Source organism: Notamacropus eugenii, chromosome 1 (assembly GCF_028372415.1).
Source record: "Notamacropus eugenii isolate mMacEug1 chromosome 1, mMacEug1.pri_v2, whole genome shotgun sequence".
Lineage (NCBI taxonomy): Eukaryota > Metazoa > Chordata > Mammalia > Diprotodontia > Macropodidae > Notamacropus > Notamacropus eugenii.
In genome coordinates this window covers 493301965-493323581 of record NC_092872.1, presented here as the reverse complement: position 1 = coordinate 493323581, position 21617 = coordinate 493301965, and the positions used below count along the sequence as shown (strand labels likewise).

At 47.8% G+C, this 21617-nt stretch overlaps 2 protein-coding genes and 1 long non-coding RNA gene across 8 annotated transcripts; 1 reads left to right on the top strand and 2 right to left on the bottom strand.

Annotated features, from left to right (window-relative positions):
* Positions 1–2811: 2811 nt before the first annotated feature.
* LOC140519751 (uncharacterized) lies at positions 2812–4027 on the bottom strand. Its single transcript, XR_011972278.1, has 2 exons — positions 3940–4027; positions 2812–3216 (listed from the first exon to the last, which is right to left on the bottom strand). It is a non-coding gene; the product is annotated as an uncharacterized lncRNA (long non-coding RNA).
* DPP7 (dipeptidyl peptidase 7) lies at positions 3990–21033 on the top strand. 4 transcript variants are annotated; one of them, XM_072633102.1, is made up of 14 exons: positions 3990–4467; positions 5001–5108; positions 7815–7916; positions 8421–8560; positions 9152–9315; positions 11060–11195; positions 11558–11639; positions 12065–12231; positions 12914–12974; positions 18114–18232; positions 18337–18493; positions 18775–18839; positions 19208–19278; positions 20200–21033. In XM_072633102.1, exons 1-14 carry the CDS (start codon positions 3990–3992, stop codon positions 20297–20299), a joined length of 1950 nt encoding a protein of 649 aa, XP_072489203.1. In that variant the 3' UTR covers positions 20300–21033. The 4 variants fall into 4 exon arrangements, 3 of the variants coding, with proteins under 3 accessions (XP_072489203.1, XP_072489202.1, XP_072489204.1); XM_072633101.1 differs by having other exon boundaries at positions 4998–5108; XR_011972275.1 differs by lacking the exon at positions 18337–18493 and having other exon boundaries at positions 4998–5108.
* LOC140519748 (kelch-like protein 9) lies at positions 8561–18119 on the bottom strand. Of its 3 annotated transcripts, none has more exons than XM_072633105.1 (5): positions 16527–18119; positions 15799–16051; positions 14910–15070; positions 14207–14572; positions 8561–13610 (listed from the first exon to the last, which is right to left on the bottom strand). In XM_072633105.1, the coding sequence occupies exons 1-4, from the start codon at positions 17463–17465 to the stop codon at positions 14240–14242; spliced, it is 1686 nt and encodes a 561-aa protein (XP_072489206.1). In that variant the 5' UTR covers positions 17466–18119; the 3' UTR covers positions 8561–13610; positions 14207–14239. The 3 variants fall into 3 exon arrangements, with proteins under 3 accessions (XP_072489206.1, XP_072489208.1, XP_072489205.1); XM_072633107.1 differs by lacking the exon at positions 8561–13610 and having other exon boundaries at positions 14102–14572; positions 16527–16870; positions 17021–18119; XM_072633104.1 differs by lacking the exon at positions 8561–13610 and having other exon boundaries at positions 14102–14572.
* Positions 21034–21617: the final 584 nt, after the last annotated feature.

Here is a 21617-nt window from a genome sequence, read left to right as displayed (position 1 = left end):
GATGTTAACCAGAAGCTGTATAGAGTAAACGTGGGAGTCAGGTAGACCTTGAGTTTGAGTTCTGCTCCTGACCATATATTGGCTGTGTGACCTTAGAAAAGGCATTTTAACTTTGCAGTGCTGCAGATCATTCTGTAAGATGATCCATCAGAGAAGGTGCTGATCTGGATTGGCAAAAGCATCTCAATAGGTGCTCCTTACATTGATCAAACCATAGGCCTAGTCCAAAATGAAAATGCTATGCCTAGGAGGACTTCTCCAGGCTTCGCCACAATGACTCAGCTGGAACTTCCCTCCATCGTGAATGTTCCTTTTTCCCATTTAGTATTTAGTAAATACTGTTTCTCTTTTACCCAGGAACCCTGAGGGTCTTCCCCTCCCAGTTTGATTTTTTTTTTTTTATTAAAGGGGCCATCCCTGGAGTAACTACTTAAAGAAGCCTGTTCATTGAATGGGTGTATCTCACTCAAAGTGAGTATCTGAAAAAGCCTTAGCCTAAAATGCCCAGGGTCTCACATTGTACCCTGAGCCATCTCCAATTGTCCTGGTGAATAACTGGTCACTGGAGATGGCTCTGGAGGAGAAAGTGAAATTGGTGACCTTGCACAGCCCTCCCTCACTCAAGTCAAAGTCAACTGCAAGTCATGTCATCATCTTGATGTCCTCTTCCAGAATGAAGGACATACACATAACACAACAGTTCTTTCTCCCATTAATAAGTTCCTTGAGGCAGGGGAGAGCAGGACCTCCATTTTGGGGATACACCCAGGTCAGCCATGCTCCATTCTCTTTCAAGCTGTGCTCTGGAAGCTCTGGACTTTGCCATCATGGCCCATCACTTTTCAGATCCCTTTTATATGTTGTTTTCCCATAATTAAATATAAGCCCCTTGAGGGCAGGGAATACTTTCCTTTTTGTTTGTATCTGTATCCCCCTATGGTTAGCACAGAGTCTGGCACACAGTAAACACCTAATATGTGCTTCATTAGCCTGATAAACTCAGTTTCTGTGCCACTGAAGAGAATGAGAGAGGGGAACACCCTTTAAATTTCAGTGCCCAGGAGCAAAGCACTGGGTCTCTGCCCTAATTAGAGCTTTGGTGAGGAACTAGAACCATTAGGAGAACAATTCAACAGTAGAAACTGGTTCCATTGTCGTTTCTTTAGCAACATCTTTACTTAATTAAATTTGGGTTTTCAACTCAGATCTACTGTGTGCTCAGCTTCATGTTGGGGGCTGGGGTGGTGCACAGAACAGGAAAAAATAATTCCCAAATCTTTTACCTTCAGTCTTAGCTTTTCTTCTGAACACTCGACTGGGAACTCCAACTACCTACAGACCATCTTCTGATTTATGTCCTCAGGCATTTCAAACTAAACATGTACAAAATGGAGTGTATGCACTTTCTCCCTAAACTTCTTCCTCTTTAGGGTTTTCTTATTTTTGACTATGGTTCCACTAACAGTCTCCCAGGTTAAGAGCCTTGGATTAGCTTGCACTCTGCACTCTTATCCACTCACATCTAAGTTAGTTAATAGGTTCTGCCAACTCCAACTCCATATTTTTTCTTCTCTACTTTCCTCTCTGTTCCCATTACCACAGGCCTACTATGACAAACTCAACAAATATTTTATTAAGTGCTTGACATGTCCTAGGCAGCTAGATGGTGAAGTGGATAGGGCACTGGACTTGAAATCAAGAAAACTCACCTTTCTGAGTTCAAATCTGGCCTGACACTTACTAGCTGTGTGACCCTGGGCAAGTTACTTAACCCTATCTGCCTCAGTTTCCTCATCTGTAAAATGAGCTGGAGAAGGAAATGGCAAATTACTCCAGTATCTTTGCCAAGACAACCCCACATGGGGTTATGAAGAGTCAGACAGAACTGAAATGACTGAACAACAATATGTCCTGACATGATAGGTCCTCATTACTACGCAAGTAAACTAATGTACTACCCTCCAGACAAGGCTTCCAGTCTACTTTCTCCTTCATCAATCAATCCATCAACCCTTCAGACCAAGACTAGACTAATTATCCTTATGCACAGGGTTGGTCTTGTCACTCCTTTGTTTAAATAGACCATGAGAGGCTTTTTTCTGTCAGGAGCAGAGTTCAAACTCCCCTGTGTGGCATTCAAAGCCCTCCACAATCCAGAGGACTACGGTGTTATGGGGAAAAGCACTGGCTGTAGAGACAAAGGATATCTACCTGTGTGCCAAGCTCTGTGTCAGGAAGAGGGGATAAAAATACAAAAGGAAACAAGCCCTCCCTTCATCTTAGTATACAGGCACACCCTCAGGGATATTGTAGGTTCAGTTCCAGATCACCCCAATAAAGCAAGTATCAAATTAAGCAAGTCACAGGATGTTTTGGGGTTTTCCAGTACTTACAAATATTATGTTTATACTACAGTTTAGTTTATTAAGTGTGCAATAGTATTATGACTAAAAAATGTACATACTTTAATTAAAAAATACTTTATTGCTAAAAAATGCACTTCTAATTTTCTTCAAGAACTTTTCGTTCAGATTCACTGTTGGGGGTGTAAGCTCAGTTCCATGTGGACAGTCTCGGCGGGTAAAAGTGAGAGCTTCTAAACCTTAGAGTTCTCACCTTTACCCGCCCGAGACTGTCCACATGGAACTGAGCTTACACCCCCAACATTCACAACTTAGCTAACTGGGGCAAGAAGCCTAGCTTTTGACTTCTCTCAAATTTGAACATGATTTCTTCTCTTAATCATTTCTAGCTTTTGATTTAAAGTGAGAGACATGCAACTCTTTCTTTCACTCAAACACTTAGAGGCCATTGAAGGATTATTAATTGGCTTAATTTCTTTTTAATATTTTATTTTCCCCCAGTTACATGTAAAAACAATTTTTAACACCCATTTTTAAAACTTTAAGTTCCTAATTGGCCTAATTTCAATAGTATTCTGTCTCAGGGAATAGGGAGGCCTGAGGAGGAGAGAGAGATGAGAAACAGCTGGTCAGTGGAGCAGTCAGAATATACACAGTATTTATGATGAAATTCCTTGTCTTCTATGGGTGTGGTTCGTGGAGGCTGAAAACAGTTACATAGTAGCATCAAGGATCACTGATCACAGGTCACCACAGATTTGGAGAGTTACCAAAATGTAACAGAGACAGACATCATGTCAGCACATGCTGTTATGGCACCAACAGACTTGCTCAGTTCAGAGTTGTCACACACCTTCAATTTGTAAAAAACACAATTATCGGTGAAGTGCAATAAAATGACCAAGTCCAGAAGCATTTATTAAGCGACTATTATGTGCCAGGCAGGCACTGTGCTAAGTACTGGAAAGACAGTCCCTCCTCTCCAGAAGTCAATATAACGGGGGAGAGGACCTGCAAACACGCCTACAGCAAACAAGGTAGAGATAAGATAAATGGGAGATAATCCAAGAGAAGGCCCCAAGATCTAGGTAAAGGCTTCCAGCAGAAGCTAGCACTTTAGCTGAGATCTGAGGGAAGCGAGGAGATGGGGATGAGAGGGAGAGGCCCGGAGTCTGAGCTGGAGGGTCTGCCAGAAAAAGCAGGGAGCCCTGTGTTACTGGGCTGCAGAATAGATGGAGGGGTGTAAGAGGACAGGCAGGGAGCCCATGTTACGGATGAGGAAACTGAGGCAAGCAGAGGCTGAGTGACTTCCCAGGGTCTCCCAGCTTACGAAGCTTCTCAGACAGGTTTTGGAAGCGGGTCTGAAATCCGACTCCAGGTCTGGCTGCCAACGGCTGGCTGGGAAGGGGCCGGACTGTGAACCCAAACGGAGGGTTTAATAGCTGACCCCGGAGGTAACAGAGGCACCGGAGGGTACGGAATCGGAGGGCGGACCCTGGCTTTTCCTGTGGGGACCTTGCCTTCTCCCGACTTAGGGGCTCAGAGCGCAACTCCCCGGCCTGGGCAGCGGGCGGACCTGGGTACGGAGTCGGGGGTGCCGCAGGCCGTGTGGCCGCAGCGCTCGGGATGGCACTGCCCAGTGGCTGGAGGGCCGGACCGGAGGTTCCCCATGGCTGTGGTCACCGTCCCCGCGATTCCTCGGCTCGGCCGCGGCGGTCGCTAGTCTCCCCCTCCCCCAGACCCGGTTCTTCCGTCCGACCCTCAGAGGGCCCCGCCCGGGAGGGGCCGGACAGGAGGCGCTGCACCCCGGGCCCGGATGGGGAAACTGAGCTCACGGCCGCGGCACTCGGGGCCTGGCTCCGGGTCCCCACCAGGCTCCGCCCGTGTCGTGACCGGCTTCCGAGTCCGCGCGGTCACGTGGGCGCCTGTCATGTGACAGTGTCGGGGCGCGCGCTAGCCCGGAAGGCCGGACTCGGCTCCCTCGGGATCATGGGCGCCGGGTCTCGCGCGTCCGCCGCCCGGCGCGGCCCTCACTGCAGCCTGACCTGGCTGCTGCTGCTGCCGCTGGGGCTGGGGCTAGGCCCGAGCAGCGGGGCGTCCCGGGGTGAGTGACCCCAGCGAACCCCCTTCTTCCAGCGTCCCTGCAGCATCCCCCGAATGCTGCCCTCCCAGCCCAGCCCCGGGCCGAGCCTCCCTGCCCCCTTCCCCTCCGCCCCTCCCGGCGGACTTGGCTCCCCGCTGTGCCAGAGGCCGCTGTCTGGGCATCGTGTGCCGGAGCCGTGTGCCAGGCAGGAGCTCGGTGCCAGTAGAAGAGTGGTAGTGCCCCCGACCTCCACTCAGCCCGGCCGGGACCCTTCGCTCCTTTAGTTTGCATGCGCAGGCAGAGGCAGACTTCTTCCCAAGTCCAAGGGAGACTTCTTGAGGCAGGGCCGGGTTCATTTTTGTATTCATTTCCCCAGGCTTAACGGCGTCTGATACATAGTAGGCACTTGATAAATGCTTGTGGGTTGGTTTTTTTTACTGCCCTCAAGTTGCTTCATCAACCCCCGTTTCCTCTGCCCTTGCTGTGCCCTCCCCTTGCCCAGGCCAACCTTCCACTTCACTGCAGATCCCATCCCCTGCTATTTCTTCTAGAAGCTTTCCGGATCAATCACGCCCTCTTCCCAGCCCCCATCTTCAGTCTGTCCATATCCGAGGAGTCCTCCCCTGCTTACCCAAACTGCTCCATCCTTAAAAAATGTTCAGGTAACTCTGATGTGCCCTCAAAATATCCTGTCTCCCCACTTCTCATTTTCTCTCTCTCTCGCCCTGCTCCTCTCTCAGACTCCTAAAAAGTACTTTTCTCCATTTTTCTGTTTGCCACTTAATCATTCGTTCAAAAATCCCTTAATGTGCTCCAGTCCTGGAGCCTTTTCTACTGGTTCATCCTTCTCAGACTCCAGTTTTTGAGACCATCCACCACATCCTATTCTGGAAAACTCCCTTGGTTTCCATGATGGGTTCCTGGTTCTCTTCCTAGTTGACCGCTTTTGCTGGCTCATCATCTGTGTCCCACCAAATAGTCATTTACTCTCTGACTTATTGGGCAGTGGCCTTCGTTGTGAACACATAGAAACAAGAATGAGGCAGTTCCTACCGTAGGTAGCTTACAGAAAGCTAGGAGAGTGGGACCAAGAAAAGGAATCTTGGTCTGTATAGTCGCAGAGACGATGAGTAAATCGGACAGGGGGCAATTGGCTGTCAAGCTCAGATTTGATTACTGTTTCTAGAGCAAGTGATTCAAAAAAGAGAGGGAGAGAGTTAGGGGAGTGCAGGGCAGGTGACAAGATTTCAAGGCAGGCATTTATTTTCTGGCGATATTTAGTTAGATTGGATATGAAGTGTGGTCTGTGGCCAGTTAGTAGCCAGCATTTAGATAGTGCTTTACCTGTTACCTCATCTGCAGCAACCATTTAAGGTTGGTTGCAGTTGCTAGCCTTTTTTACCAAGGACATTGAGGTTAAGTGACTTGCCTAGAATCACAGAGCTAACTGTTTGAGGCAGGATTTAAACTCAGGTTTTTCTGATTCCAAGTCCTGGTCTATCCACTGTGCTACCAGCTTCCTGATGAGTTTGTGTTAGCTCATTTTGTACTTACTCATTAATCAGGACCTCTCAGCTGTAGGACAGTTTCATAGCTGAATGGATTAATTTGGGGGGCAGGTGGGATGACCTCTGGAGGTTCTGTCTTGAAGCTATTTTAGGTGGGGTGACATCTGCAAGGCAGGGGGCAAGATGTCTAGGTGTGCTCTAGTTTTCTGGTGGTGGATTACTCTATGGGATATCAACATCTGTCAAAGTTCTATCCTGTGCTCTCTTTCTCCTTTCTCCTCTGATAAACTGCCAACAGATCTCATTGGGTCCTCATGAGGATGTAATCTCCCACCCTCTACCCACGCACACACACACACACACACACTCCCTCATTTTTTCCCAGAACTCTGTTGCCATGTTACCAGCTGCCTGAAGGGCACATCCAAAACAAAATTCATTCTGTTTTCTCCAAAACTTTTCCCACTTCCTAACTTCTTTATTTCTGTTTAGGGCACTATTGTTCAGTCACCCAGGTTTGCAAACTCAGTCCTCTTTGTGGTCCTTTACTGTCTCAACCTTTGGTTGTTTTTTTTTTTAACCTCAACCTGTTTTAGGTTGTATGATTTATTTATTTATAAATTCATCTGTTATCCATCTGTCTTTTTTTGTTGTTGTTCAGTTGTTTTTCAGTGATGTCTCTAACTCTTCATGAATCCTTTTAGGGTTTTCTTGGCAGAGATACTGGAGTGGTTTGCCATTTCCTTCTCTAGCTCATTTTACAGATGAGGAACCTGGAGCAGAGTTAAGTGACTTGCTCAGGGTCACACATCTAGTAAGAGTCTGAGGCCAGATTTGAACTCAGGGAAGAGTCTTCAGTGACATTATCAGTGGGTACATATGGTCACTTTTCCCATCCCTCTGCCTCTGTCTCCTCATACAGCCTCTACCCAGGCCCTCTTTACTTCTTGCCTAGACCACTGCAGTAGCCTCCTTGGCAGGCTCTCCACCTTCTCTAGAATATTCTCCAAACCATTATCCAGTTGACACTCTTAAAACAGAGGTGACCATCTTAACTCAGCACTCAAGAATCTTCATTGATTCCTGCAGTCTGTCACCTACATTTCTAGTATGCATATTACTTCTCTCCACACATTCCATGTCACTTAGCTGGTCTGCTAGCTATTGCCTTACAACATCTCATCTCTCCCCTCCACAAGTAAAGTATTTCATGAAAAGATACATCTGTCCTATAGGATCCCCAGCTTCCTTCAAGACAGCTCAGGTGCCTCCTTCCCCAGGACATCTTTCTAGAGTACCCCAGCTTTATCACTCTTTACTTTTTGAAATGTCCTTTTGCCTTCTCTGTACATAACCTGGATCTGTGATGCCATTGCTCTGAAGGAGAATATAAGCTCGAGGGCAGGCATGTTTCATCATTGTATCCTCAGCACTAAGCACAATACCTTGCATATAAGCAGATCATGTTTGTTGAATTTAAATAAACTCCCTTCCCCAAATCTTTCCCCCAAACTCCTTCACTCAGGACCTTGGATGAGGTGGTGAGTTCTTAGGAACATTGTAGAATTTAGAGATCACCTCCTAACATTTCCCCTAAAACAGATTTCCTAACCCTCTCTCAAATTCCATTCCTGGTCCCCCCACCTCCCCGTCTTTCTGTGCACAGACATAGCCTTGCATTCAGCTCCCATAGCATGCTCTGCACCCCCCACCCCCCATCCCCCAGGTTTTATCTCCTTTCTTCCCCTCTCGACCCCTTGGTCTCTCTACCAGCACTGTCCCTCAGGCACAGTTCCCTCCAAACTCTGAGTCCCAGGTTCCTTGGCTGACAGCTGCTAACCAACTACGACCCCTCCCCAGTTCAAGGAGATCTCCAGGAACGATACTTTGAACAGATTTTGGATCATTTCAACTTTGAGAGTTATGGCAACAATACATTCCTCCAGCGGTTCCTGGTGATGGGTGAGGCCTGGCAAAGAAATTGGGAGGGGAGGACCCCAGCTAGGGCTCTGTCCACAAAAATAATTATCATATATGTATTTTGTTTGTACATACATGTATACACATATGCTGGTTGAGTAGTTGAGGGCCATTGGCCATATGGACAGTGGAAGACTCACTCCCCAGTCTGGCTTTCTGCCAAACTGTCCAGCCAGGAGAGGCCAGTGGATGGGGAACCCATTACTTCAGGGCCTGTGGGTAGAGTCCCAACCTGCCCTGCAGAACATAAGCCTCTTGAGGGGAGGGACAGTTTTGTTTTAGTTTGGATTCCCTGCAGCTTAGTCTTTTTTGAAGTTGATGAGTCTTGGGGCTCCTGGGAATGGGGGATGAGGAGAAATCTAGCATCTGGTTTCGAGACCAGATCTGGTTTTGTTAAACTCCAGCCAGCCCTTTTCCTGGAGGGAACAAGCTAGGATGTTTTCTCTGATGGTTAGAGAATGCCCTATCTCTTGGTCTGTCTTACAGAGAAGTTCTGGAAGAAGGGAACAGGACCAATATTTTTTTATACGGGAAATGAAGCTGATGTCTGGGCCTTTGCCAATAACTGCAATTTCATTCTGGAGCTAGCATCAGTTGAGGAGGCTCTGGTCATCTTTGCTGAACATGTGGGTATTGTGTGACTGTTTTTCAGATGTGGGGCTCCTTCCTGGGCAGGTAACAGGAGGCTGACTCTCCAGACAAGCAGAGGAAAAGATCGTGCCCCATTCTCTCCCTTCTGTGTTTGTTTTGGTTCATGTCACAGCCACTCTACTTTTGTATCAGGATGGCAGCCCTCGGGCCCAAGGACGTTTTCTTGTCTGGCCCACATTCAGACAGCCCTGATGGAATCACCTTCCTACTCAGGCTTTAAAAGAAAAGTTGCACATTTAGTTATTTTTACCCCGTTCATAATCAGATAGTTCTGTTTTGTTTACAATTGGAATAAAAATATTTTGAATAATTTCTGACACTTAAAGATATAATCTGACCCCTTGTGTTCTCCATTCATGCCTTTGTCATTTTAACATGCAGGTTCTGGCAAACACTTCTCTGATGCTCAAAAATGAGATTGAGCTACCCCTGTGCAGTGGACATTAGCCTGTGACCTTAGTAGGAGACCTACCAGGGAACAGGCCAACTTATGGTCTTGGCCTGGAGGGCCTGATGCTGGGCTGACATGGGATTGTTGGAGACTGTTTTTTGTTCGTATTTTCCAGCGCTACTATGGAAAGTCTCTCCCATTTGGGGTCCAGTCCACCAAGAAGGGAAATACGTCCCTGCTTACAGTGGAGCAGGCCTTGGCTGACTTTGCTGTACTGATCCAGGCCCTACAAAATGCATACAAGGCTGAGAATGTGCCTGTCATCACCTTTGGAGGGAGGTAGGTCCCTGTGGATACATATGGTGACAAAGGGGCAGCAGATGTTTTACAAGCTTCTTCTTTGGGGTAAATCTCAGAATAAGACTTGCCATCTAGGGTCAGCCCCACTGTCCTTCCAGCCTGATTTTTCCTCCATGTCTTCTGCCATATCTAAAGAAAAAGGCACTCACTCAGTGCCCAGCTTATTAGAAGTTTCTAGTAAAGTAGAGCACTCAGGAACTAAGGCATGTACCTTAGCTCTCCAGGTTTTCCTCAATAACCTACTGTGGTTTGGATTTATAGAGGATAATCCAAACCCTCCTGGAATAGGTTTATACTCCCAGTCTGTGCCACCTCTCTGCCAATTGGTGACTGTTGATAGTAATGAACTGCCTACTGGACATTTTGAGCTGGATGTGTCATAGGAATAATAAACTCAGCATTGCCAAAACTACTCACTTCTTTTTCCTCCTAAACCCACCCCTCTGCTGGAATTCCTTATTTCTGTTGACACCATCATCCTTCCGGTCTCTTAGGTTCAAAACATTGTCCATTTTTGACACCTCCCTCTTACCCCCACACATCCAGTATCAGTCCCCTTCTCTCCACTAACACAGCTGCCATCTGGGCCCAGACCTTCTCACTTCTCCCCTGGATTATCACAATTGCCTCCTGCTCAATCTTCCTGCCTTCAGCCTTCCTCTGCTCTAAGCCAAGCCTCCAAGGTGCCTTACTCAGTAAATTGCAGTGGCTCCTTAGTACCCCAGGAGCAAATGTAAAAGCCTTTGTTTGGCTTTTAAAGATGTTCGTGCCCTGGCTCCAGCCTACCTTCCAAAGCTTATTAAAGTTTACTTACCCTCACATTTGCTCCATCCAAGCCAAAGTGGCCTTCTGGCTGTTTCTCATGCCTGTCTTTCTATTTCTGCTCTCTGAGCCTTTGTCCTGTCTCTTCCCCATTCCTTCCTGACCTTTGCTTCTTAGAACTCCTGGCTTTGTTCAAGGCTCAAGCTCAAGCATCATATCATACATGAAGCCTTTCCTGATCCCTCTAGCTACCACTGCCTTTTCCTCAAAATTCTTTTGTATGAATTCTGTCTCCTGCCCAGCTCCTCAGAGGCAGGGGCTCTTAGCACGATGCTTGGCCCAAAGTAGGAGTTTTATAAATGCTCATTGATTGGCTGATGATAACATCTGCCTTTGTAGAGTTATTTTTTTTTGGTTTTCTCCTGAAGCATCCTTTTCTTTAATGCTCCCAACTCTCTCCTGAGGAGAAAAGAACATCTCTGGCTCCAGATGGAGAAACCGAGGACCAGAAAGGCCAGGGGGACTTGCCCCAGAGACAGGACTTACTCGTTCAAAAAATTCCCTCCTTTGGGCCCCCAAGAGAGCTTTTTTTTGTTCTCCCATTTTGCTGCTATTCCAGGTGGCGGAATTTTAACCACTCTCTAGGCATGGAGGTGGAAGATTACATCGTATACAACACGGATACTTCTGTGGAGAAGGCCTTGAAGGGAGGGTGGAATTTAGATAATAATAGCAGCTCCTTTTCATATAACACTTTACAGTTCAGAAAATTATTTCCTCATCCTCCTTTCAGTGAGGTGGACAGCACAAGGATTATAAGTCCCATCTTATAAAAGTAGGGTTTGAACCTAGTATTTCCAGGGGCACAGTAACGGTCTTGGCCAGGCAGAAGTGGAATGTGTTGGGAAGACTCTGAAGGCAAGAGTGTGTCAGGCAGAGCATTCTCTTATTGCCTCCCCAGTTATGGAGGGATACTCAGCGCCTACATGAGGATGAAGTACCCCAACCTAGTGGCTGGAGCACTGGCTGCCAGTGCTCCTGTGCTGTCCATTGCTGGCATTGGAGATTCCCGGCAGTTTTTCAGAGATGTCACTACTGTAAGTTGGACCAGCACTCTAGTCTTCAGGAACCTAGTGGTCCCAGCAGTGGCCCTTGGCCAGAGGCTGGCACCTCCTGGCATCATGCAGCCAGCAGCCTTTGAATGACCTTGTATTATACTCAGCTGTATGACCGTATCTCATGTACTAACATGTGAGCTCCTTGCAAGCAAGGACTGCTTAATTTTTGTCTTTAAATGCTGAATTAAATTGAATTGGGGTCACCATAGATCCTTCTATTTCACAGCTCACCTCTGTGTCCCACACTGCCATGGATTTCCCCAGGGAAAGGGTACAGGGTTTGGCTTATAGCAAGGAATAGAGGGGGGGGACTCACATGCTTTGGGGGTTTTTTCCTCCAGGACTTTGAGAACTACAGCCCTGAGTGTGCCCAGGGAGTGCGAGAAGCCTTCAGACTAATCAAAGACCTGTACCTACAAAGGGGTAATAGTAATTCTTTCTCACCTCTGTAGTTTCTCATATACTAATCTATTTTGTCCTCAAGTATCTTTGGAATAGAGGCAGAGTAGGTGATGTTATCCTCATTTCATTGGTACAGAAACCTGAGGTTGCTTGCCCAGGGTCACAGTGATTTGCTAGTGACAGAGTCCTACATACTGATTCCTGGCTCACTGCTCCTTCCCCTGAACCACATAGGGTATCAGTGGACTTTCTTCCGTGTAGTGAGAAAATTGCTCGGAAGTCAGGTATCCCTATCTCTCTGAAAATGTTGCTTCTTGGACCCTGAGCCAGCTGAAGGAATGTTCACTGAACTCAGAATATCATCTTAGCTCCTTTTTGCTCAGGCAACAGCATCTCCTTGGGATGTGATGACGAGCACATCCCTTCTTTTCTTCTTCTCCTCAAAGACTTTGACAGAATCAGCCAGGAAATGGGCACTTGCACACAGCCCTCAACTGACTCAGCCATCACTCAACTGTTTGAGTTTGCCCGAAATGCCTTCACCATGATCACAATGATGGACTACCCCTACCCCACTGATTTCTTGGGCCCTTTCCCAGCCAATCCTGTCAAGGTAAGGAGTCCCAGGGGCCACTGGACATTGGGGGAGAGAGTGGAAGAACATCTGCCAGAGCTGCTCCCAAACTGAGCTGGGAGTTTTTATTTCTCAACAACAAAATTCCAGTAGATGGAAGGAGGCAGGGATGGGTGGTCTGGCTTAGCCTGACCAGCCTTGTTTGAGCCTGTGGCAAGATGCTCCCAACTAAGTCCATGGCTACAAGAGCTTTCCAACACAAGGTTAAGAAGGAACAGTGAATTCAGGCTGAAGTCCAGCCCCTTAAAAGTTTAAAACTTAGAGGACTGAGAACTGAAAGGAACCTTACAGATCATCTGTTCCAAAACCTTAATTTTACAAATGAGGAAACTGAGGCCCACAGATGTGAGGTGATTAGCCAAGGGTCACACAAGCAATGAACAACAGTGCTGGGATTCAAACCCAAGGTTTTTGAATAAGAAATGTCTTTTTTGTTTCCACAATCCCACTGCCTTCATAATCCAGGCTATGAACCATCCCATTTTTATCATCCCTGGGACCAAGGTTCCCTCTGGTGTCACCAAAATTATCCTTCCAGTTTGTGCAAAATGATGAGAGTCAAGATCATGATTCTGGAAGTCTTGTGTCCCAACCTCAAAGTTCCTGAACTGTGGTCCCCGCTAAGATAAGTAGGAAGACTGATGAGCATGTCTCTTACCAGGTGGGATGTGATCGGCTGCTTAGTGCAAAGAGTCGGATCCAGGGACTCCGGGAACTGACTGGTAAGTCTTCAGATTCCCTGTGGTGAGCTAGGTCTCAGAGCCTGCTGGGTAGAAGGGAATCTGGCCAATATTCTCCCCTAGCAAGCAGCAATCAAAGACATAGGTTGAATGGCCCATTTCTGGCCTGGTGTTTAGGGTATTCTGTGAGAACTCAAGTTTAGGACTGGCTTAGAATTTCATGTTCATATAGCAAAGGAAAGTGAACAAGGAGTTGTTCCCTAGTGGAATCCCAGGACCCTCTGGCAAGCTGTTCCTAGGGGCCCAACCTATGGCAGTCTTCCTTTTAGCCACACCCCCTGCCTGAGGGACCCAACAGAGAAATGATGAGAAGACTGTAAGAGATGGGGGTGGGGAGGGGTAGAAAAGAGGGCAGAGGTGCTCGTAAGGTGGGTGTAAGAGGAGTAGTAAGGAATAGGGAAGAGTAGAGAGAAGAAGGCTGCTACCTCACTGTGGAGGAGAGCCAGCCTAAACAAGAGAATGGCTTGTGCTGGAAGGGATCTTACCACACCTTGATTGGGCAGTGAGTGCTGGCCTGGGAGTCAGGAAGACTTGACATTCAAATATGCCTGATTCCTATTGGGTGTGTGAGCCTGGGCAAGTCACTTAACACCTGTGTTTCAGCCTCAGTTTCCTCATCTGTAAAAATGGGCATAAACCTTTTACCTTATGTGAGGATCAAATGAGGGAACCTATGAAATGCTTTGCAAAACACTGTCATTTAAATGTTTGCTGTAATTACTAATACAGATCATAGTGCAGCCCCATGATTTCACAGATGAGGAAACAGTTCGATAGAGGGGCAGTAATTTGCCTGAGGACACACAGTCAGTAAAGTGGCAGAGCTCCCATCTCACCCCAAGGACTGGCAAGTCCAGGGAGGTACATATGTTGGCATTGTCTCTAGTTTGGCCCTAGAGTCCACAGGGAGAGTCAGACATGATGGGGAAGCCCCCCGCCATGGTCTGAGTGTAGCAAGAACTGGGGTCTGATGCTCAGCCACAGCCTGTCCCCCCATCATCTCTGTTCTGGGTCGTACTTCTGAGGATGAGTGTTGAGGCCAGTAGTGCCAGAGTCCAGAACTGCCCCCTCTACTTGTCCAGCCTGACAGTCCCACTAGTGCATCTAGATTGAGTGGTATTCATCTTTATTCAGTAGATCCCTGGTGCCCAGATGGGCACAGTGATGCTCAAAGAAAGGAGGCCAGATGAAGGTGGGTAGCCTTTCTCCCCCACCTGATATGACTCTCTGCTCTCCTCATCTACTCTTCATTGGCAACCAGAAGGCTGAGGATGGGCTTCTTTCTCCTGTGGGGCTGGAACTCCACAGCAGGGTAGAGCAAAGATGCAAGAAGCGTGATCTAGCAGTGGCTGTGGCAGGAAACCCACCTCCTGCCAAGCCCAACCTGCTGGCTTGGACACCAGGACCGTGGCCTCCTTGGTCCTGGTGCCCAGCGAGCCCCCACCTGTGACATAGAGCTGGTCCTCGTGCCCAACCATGCTCAGCTGGCATCGGCCCAGGGAGATGAGGCGCAGAACTGTCCACTGGTCTGTGCTTGGGCTGTAGCACTCAGTCTCAGCAACATGGACCCATGCCCCTGCCTATGCACACAAGAGGTTATTAGTCATATCTAGCTACCAGACCTTGGGAGTCCTAGGAGTTCCCAAGGAGACTAAAATTCTCAGGACCTTACACTGTTATGGGAATAAAGGATATTAGCAGACCTGGGTTCTAACTCTGCCATGAGCTATCTACATGATCTTACACACTCCTTTGAGGTCTCAGGTTTTTCACCTGTAAGATGGAAGTGAGCTTGGGGGTGGGGTGAGGTAGGGAGGGGTGGATTACAATACTTCATGACTGGCCCCCTATGCATCCCTTGCTCAGTTAAACCAAGCCCAACCTTTTCCCACTCCAGCTTCTTGCCATCACACTCACTGGGCTAAGGGTCCGGCCTCCAACACAGAAGAGGGTGTTTCTGGAAGCTGCAAGGCTGTGTTCACAGCGGGAGAAAGTCAGTGGGTGGTTGGGGACCCAGCGATGCAGACGTGGAAGGTAACTGCTCAGTAGGTTTAAGGTCTTACCTGAAGAGAAGCCACCTTGGGTGGGCAAGGGAAGAAATGGGTGAGGCAGGATGGGAGAAGTCACACAGTTTCTACCGTCTGGCAAAGTCTAAACACCCTACACTTAATAGGGCAGGCATGGTTCTGGAGACCTGGTCCCTAGTGCTTCCATCCCATCCTACCCTTATCCCCCCCGATTTCCTTTATGACGTTTTAAATGTCATGGTTTATCTAAACTGAAAGTTCTTAACCTGGGGTCCTATGCTCTGTTTCCCTTTCCCCCCATCCATCTATCAGTCTTTCTCTGTATGTATACGCACACACGTGTGTGTGCCTGTGTACACATAGAGTTATAAACTATAAAGAGTTTCCCAGAAGTCTTACTCTTCAGTGCTTTTCAATATGATGACTTTCTTTTAATCTGTGTATTTTCTTTTTTCCATTAAAAAAAAAAAACACCATTGGGAGAAAGTGTGCATAGGCCCCACTAAACTGCCAGAGGTTCGTGATAAAGAAGGGTTAAGAGTCCCTGATTTAGCCCCTTCCTGGGAGCTTGCTTTATGTTTTTAGGCTGTGCCATCTTTTAGAAAGTGAATTTATTTTGTTTCTTTCCCACTGATAAAGAAAGGCTGATGTGTGCTTGGTCCCAAGACACGCTCGAGCTCCCACTGTCTAAGCTTGGCCTCTCTGCCCATTCTTCTCCCCTTGCCCACCTCAGTTTCTCCAGCAGGATAGGGAAAGGAGCCCTCTTTTATCTAGCTCACCTGCTATATAGAGAAGGCCCTCATGAGTGGTTCCAGCATGGTCAGCCACAGGTACAGGGAAAGGCACCAGCCACTTCCAGGTGTCTCGAATGGGCTCATATGCCTCCACGGTGCTAGTGAGTTTCCCCAAAAGTGTCCCACCGCCTACAGCCACAATAGCCTCACCCAGGACAGCCCCGTGGAATCGGCTTCTCCTCTGCAGCATGCCAGCTACCTGTAGCCAGGTACCATGCTGGGGATCAAATCGAAATACCTAGGAGTCCAGGGAGCACTATGAGTAGGGTTTGCATTCCAGGCATCACCCTTCCTCACTTAGCCTTCCCTCCTTTTGGATACTATTAAGGGAAAACTGAAGCCCCAGATATTGGCCAGAGTGACCACTTGGATTTAGGCAGAAGCTGCACTATAGAGCTCCCCAGGCCTGAATCACCAGGGAGGGACTCATGGTGAATTTGGGGGGATAAAGAGAAAAGCTCTCCTCTCCGTCAGGGCTCCCAGCCAGATAAGCCCTGTAGTTCAGTAAGACTGCAGAACATCTCTGTTTGGAAAAGTCCTTCAACCTTTGTAAAGGTCAGTGGAAGGGAGGAAGGTCTCCCCAGGGTTTTGGACTCTGGCTGTCTCGAGTATGTCTCACTCTCATCTCAATATAGCTAGGATTGTGCACTCCAAACCAGCAATATGCCTAGCTCTGACTGCTTCTACTCTAGGGCCTCATGCAAGGTTCTCACCTCATTGGATGGATGCTGGCCAGCTGGGTCAAACTTGGACTGGCCTCCTAGGATATAGAGGAAGCCACTGAGCACAGCCACAGAATGATTGTACAGTGGTGTGGCCAGCTTCCCCATTCGCCTCCACGTTCCATTAGCCAGTATCATGGCCCACACATCCCCATTGAGCTGGTTGTTGGGTCCACGCCCTCCCAGGACAAGCAGAGTAGGGACAGTAGCTTGTGGGCAGCCATGTTCAGTCTGCAGGGCTGGCTGAGTACCAGCATGCATGTGGTAGCTCAGGGCCTTGGGACAGGTGAGATCAGTCTCCACAGTGGATGTGGCCTGGACAGGGCCTTGAAGTTCTGTGGGTGACATCAGTGGAAAGTGAAGCTGCCCCAACATCTTGTTGGCTTCTGGGAATCTTACAGGGCTTTTCCCCAACCAACTCACAACCAACTCAAGCATTACTGGCTCTCTAGCCCCCTGCATCCCCATTCTCTCCAGTAACTCACTCAGTGCTTCCTGTCGCAACTGGACATATTGCTCATCCTGAGGGGCTTCAGTGACCTTTCCAGGTGGGACTGTGGCGGTGCCCTGGAAGGCACAGCAGAGGCGAATGGCATCGCGAACCAGCAGGACCTCGGCTGCCTGGGTTGTCTCCCAGAGGTTGTCTGGTGAGAGATGCAGCTTGCCGGAGTAGAGAAAGCTGAGCACATTCTCCAGCCCCCCAGGCTGAATGCCCTGCAGCTGGACAGTGGTCTCCAGGCCTGCATCACCCAGGAAAAGGGACCGGCAGTAGCCACTGGCAGAGGCCAGGACCACTCGGTGGGCAGGGAAGTGGACACCACCAGCTTCAAGGGTCACATCGCATAAGACCCCCAGCTGCCATAAATTTCCAACTCCTTCTAACAGCTTCTGGGGATAAGTGGCCGACACCACAGGCTGAGCTGCTGACATGGTCCCTGAAATCCTTTGACCTGTTTCCCTCCCTCACCTGGCAGCGTGGGCCAGACAAGGGGCTGCCGCCTTTGCACTCTCTGAGTTCCAACTCTTCTGGGGTGTTCTTGTCAACACAGGAGAGAAGAAAGAGGGTCCCTGCCTGCCATTGGCTTATTTCAGTCAGGGACTTCAATGCCATCGGGCAAGCCTGGGCCTGTCTCCTCTCCCAAGGCATTGGTGGATCCAGGGAGAGGCAATGTGCCAACCTCCAGCAGTGAGCTGTGCAGATTACATTGGCATTCTTGGTGGGAGGGGGCAGGGCCTTGGAGAGCAGATGTCAAATTCATCTGTATCCAGTGGGGCTGGAAAGTGCTTCATTTGGGGGGTATGGGATTGACCCCTCCAAGATTTCCCAACCCTGTATCTAAATTCTACTTAAGAGAGGTAGAGGTGGCTACAGTAGGCAGAACTCTTGAACCACCACCGAGGGGGGAAACCTTGGGTATGCATTATTATTTAAGTTGGCAGGGGGTGGGTGGGAGAGAAGAGGCAACAAGTCTTGTCCATTCAATTACTTGGAATGTGAAATTCTCTTACAACTCCTAACACCTATGTGGCCTGGACACTGCACGTATGTTCCAAACTCTTTTCCTTCTATCCTCTTAGGATTGCTTTACAATGCTTCTGGGACAGAACCATGTTACGCTATCTACAAACTTTACCAGAAGTGTGCTGACCCCACAGGCTGTGGCACAGGCCCCAATGCAGAAGCCTGGGATTATCAGGTACAAGGCTTGGGACAATTGGGTGGGTGATTGGTTGGATGGAAACCTTGCCTATTAGTGACCCCACCCTGACCTGGCATGTTTTGGGATGGGTCATTTTTCAGGCCTGCACTGAGATTAACCTCACCTTTGACAGTAATAATGTAACTGACATGTTCCCTGAGATCCCATTCACCAATGACCTCCGAGAGAAGTATTGTTTTGCTAGGTGGGGTGTCAGACCCCGGAAAAGCTGGATGCAGACCAACTTCTGGGGGAATAGTAAGTCATTGGTCACTTTTCACCTACACTGTTAAAATGTAAAGGTAATAGTCCATCTTCCATGGGTTCTGTTCCCTCCAAACATGAATATCCCAGTCTACTTGAGGTACCACCCAAAAAAAGGAAGGGGATGCAGAAGCCAACTCTAGTTCCTCCAGGCATGCCCCTGACCTCAGGATTGTACATTCTACCAGTGGAGCTCAAACTCTAATAAGCAAGTATGTTACAGTGAATGTTTTGGCCCTCACTTCTTTTGTTCATACTCTGCCTATCCTATTCAGATCTCAAAGCTGCAAGCAACATCATATTTTCAAATGGAGACCTGGATCCCTGGACAGGGGGTGGGGTAAGTATCTGGTAAGCCTATGCTTCATGGTAGAATAAGCTGTCCCCCTTCCCTCTACTTAGGCTGGACACAGCTTCTACTATCCTTCTCAAGTATTTTTTGCCACTGTTCTAATCCAGACCTGACCTGCTTAACCACCTTCAATTCTCCCTATTCCCATTCTGGTAGGAACCAAACAAGGCAAACTCAGCTTTCCCTATAGGACTGAGGTTTGAATGAACCTCTTGCATCTTTTTCAACTGCCTCTGCCTAGCTGTGGAAAGCACCCCAGAGGTTTGGAGCTGTACCGTTCTGTATGAGACATTGCGAGTCCCCATCTTCTCCCAAAATTCTATAACTTTATAGGGGGGTTTCCTTCTTCTTAACAGATAAGGAGTAACCTGAGTTCATCCTTGATCTCTCTCACCATCCGAGGTGGAGCTCATCACCTAGATCTCAGGTATGGGATCATGGGCTTCTTGAATTTCTTCTCAGTCTGTATTCTGCCCACAAGAGTGCAATCCTATCCCAAGGGGAGTTTAGAGGATCATATCTAGTTTCTAGGGCCCTGGTGGGTGATGCCCTAGCAGGTATCTAGATGGCATTCAAAACCAACAGATCAAATAAAGAACCTACCATGTGCAAAGATCCTGTGAGAATACAAAGACAAGGCACAGTCCCTGCTCTCAGGAAAGACTTAACTGAAATGATACGCTATACTAGAGTAGAATAAAAGCCTCACAGGAGATGAGAAATTGCAAGGTGTGTTGTGGAGACAAAGTTAACCTGAAGTTTAGAAGTCCTGGGTTCAAGTTATGCCTCAGATACATACTGGCTGTAACTGCAACCAAGTTATTTAATCTTTTGGTGCCTCAGACAGCCCTCTTAGGATTAAGATGCAGAACAAGTGCCATTCTGCATTGTAGAGCTATTTTCCCTCTACCAATAAAATCACTAGTTCTGATTCCTGCCCCCTCCCCCAAAGTAAAAAATACTTGTGGGCAGCGGATCTGAGAAGGTATCCTGTAAGAACATGGTGATGAAGTCTAGAGAGTGATGTCAGTTCTAGACCTTCCCTTAAACCGGAGGTTCCCAGGAGAACTCCCCAAAGAAAAAAGGGGGCCAAAGGGCAGAGGGAGAAGGGAGCAGAAGCTTGGTGGCAAAGTCCGGAGTATGACTCGGTGGTTAGAAAATGAGGTCAATAAAGCCAAAGTCACTAGTTTGATCCCAGGGTTTTATAAACACTCAGGCTATAGCCTCTACCCTTCAGCCCTGCATGCCTCCTTGTAATCCTGTTTCTCCTCTCACCAAACACCTCCCAAAGGCCCAGCACAAGGTAAGCAGTGCACTTACCTTTCCTGTCTTGTTTTGCTTGTTCCAGAGGGTCCAATCCAGCAGACCCCATATCTGTCATAGAGGTTCGGAAGCTAGAAGCTGCATATATCCATGAATGGGTGAAAGCAGGAAGACATAAACAATAACATGACCTCCAAAACTTGGAACCAGTCATCATCATGCTGTGTGGGACATTACCTTCAGTGCCAGCCAACAGGACGATTTCTAAAGCCAGGCCCAAAGCAGAGGCTTTCGATGTCTATTCACACTCAGGGTTAAACTTTCCAAGTCCTATGACTGTCAAACAAGGACTCCTGTTTGATAAGCTCAGTACCCCAGGATCAGATATTTCACTTCCTAAACTCCCTGAGCAGGATCATCACAAGGCTTGGCACCTGATCTCCAACAGTCTATGGCATCTGGGCTGTGAAGAAGTATCAGTACACGGGGTTCTCTCCTAGCTAGGCTTGGCAGAACCTCCCTTTCCTATTGCTCCCATACAGCCCAATGTTTCCATTTTAGGCAATCTAAGAGAGGAGAGGTAGCAATGTGTATAGGATTTTCCCTTTTTTGCACCCCACAAAAGCAAAAACAAACCCTTTACTTTGACTAGGGTAAGCTTTTACATTATCCTGGGTCTCCAAAGATGATTAAGTTGGCCATGGGTGTCCTCTGCCAACCCCCAATTATAACTGAAATCGGAATTCTCTCTCCTCTACTTCTGAGTAATAAATAGCACCACAGTACTGAAGCCTAAACAGAAGAGTGAAGGTTCAGCCTGTCAGAACTCAGAAATAGCTTTACTTAAGGCTAATGGGGAAGAAGAGTCATGCCACATTGTCTCTGTAATGAAGAATAATAAAATTTCACCTAGCTTCTATCCAGGAGACTTGTGTGCTCATTGTAATGAGAACTGAATGTCACCAAATCAACAGACATTGGACACTGTACAATGTGCCAGGTACTGCACTAGTAAGGATACAAAGGTTTACACAAATCTGTATGGATACCCCAATAGCCAGTGTAGCTTTAAATATACACCTTGTTTCATACAAAAGTGAGGCCATGGAGCCAGGAATACGTAGAGGTAGGTATCAGAACAAGTTCTAGTGAACACCTAGAAGTCCTTCTTGGGTGGAACATGTGCTGTGAAGGGAAGTGTTGAGAAGTGAGGTCCGAATATGTGGGGGCCAGACAGTGGAAGTCCTTAAATGCCAGACTAAGAAGTTCGTATTTTACCCTACAGTCAGTGTGTTCCTGAGCAAGTAAGTGACGAGATTGAGATTAAGGAATGCTAAGGGAAGGCCTAGAGAAGTCTACCAATTTTTGCATTTTAATTTATTTCCCTATGACTGGAATATAAACACCCACCTCCCTTTCATCAATTTCTTTATAAATCTGTTAAGACCTGTGGACAAGACAGTAGTTCAGAGAGGAGACTTTGTAGAAGTAGCTCTCTGTGCA

What these genes read in the sequence shown, in the direction of transcription:
- DPP7 (XM_072633101.1), top strand. Translation starts at nt 3,990, where the DNA reads ATGGCACTGCCCAGTGGCTGGAGGGCCGGACCGGAGGTTCCCCATGGC. An exon ending in ATCCCTGGACAGGGGGTGGG is followed by an intron (nt 18,840 to 19,207) that starts GTAAGTATCTGG and finishes TCTTCTTAACAG; the next exon opens with ATAAGGAGTAACCTGAGTTC. An exon ending in GCTCATCACCTAGATCTCAG is followed by an intron (nt 19,279 to 20,199) that starts GTATGGGATCAT and finishes TGCTTGTTCCAG; the next exon opens with AGGGTCCAATCCAGCAGACC.
- LOC140519748 (XM_072633105.1), bottom strand. Translation starts at nt 17,465, where the DNA reads ATGTCAGCAGCTCAGCCTGTGGTGTCGGCCACTTATCCCCAGAAGCTG. An exon ending in GGGCCTTCTCTATATAGCAG is followed by an intron (nt 15,071 to 15,798) that starts GTGAGCTAGATA and finishes TGCCCACCCAAG; the next exon opens with GTGGCTTCTCTTCAGGTAAG. An exon ending in GAGGCCGGACCCTTAGCCCA is followed by an intron (nt 14,573 to 14,909) that starts GTGAGTGTGATG and finishes TTGTGTGCATAG; the next exon opens with GCAGGGGCATGGGTCCATGT.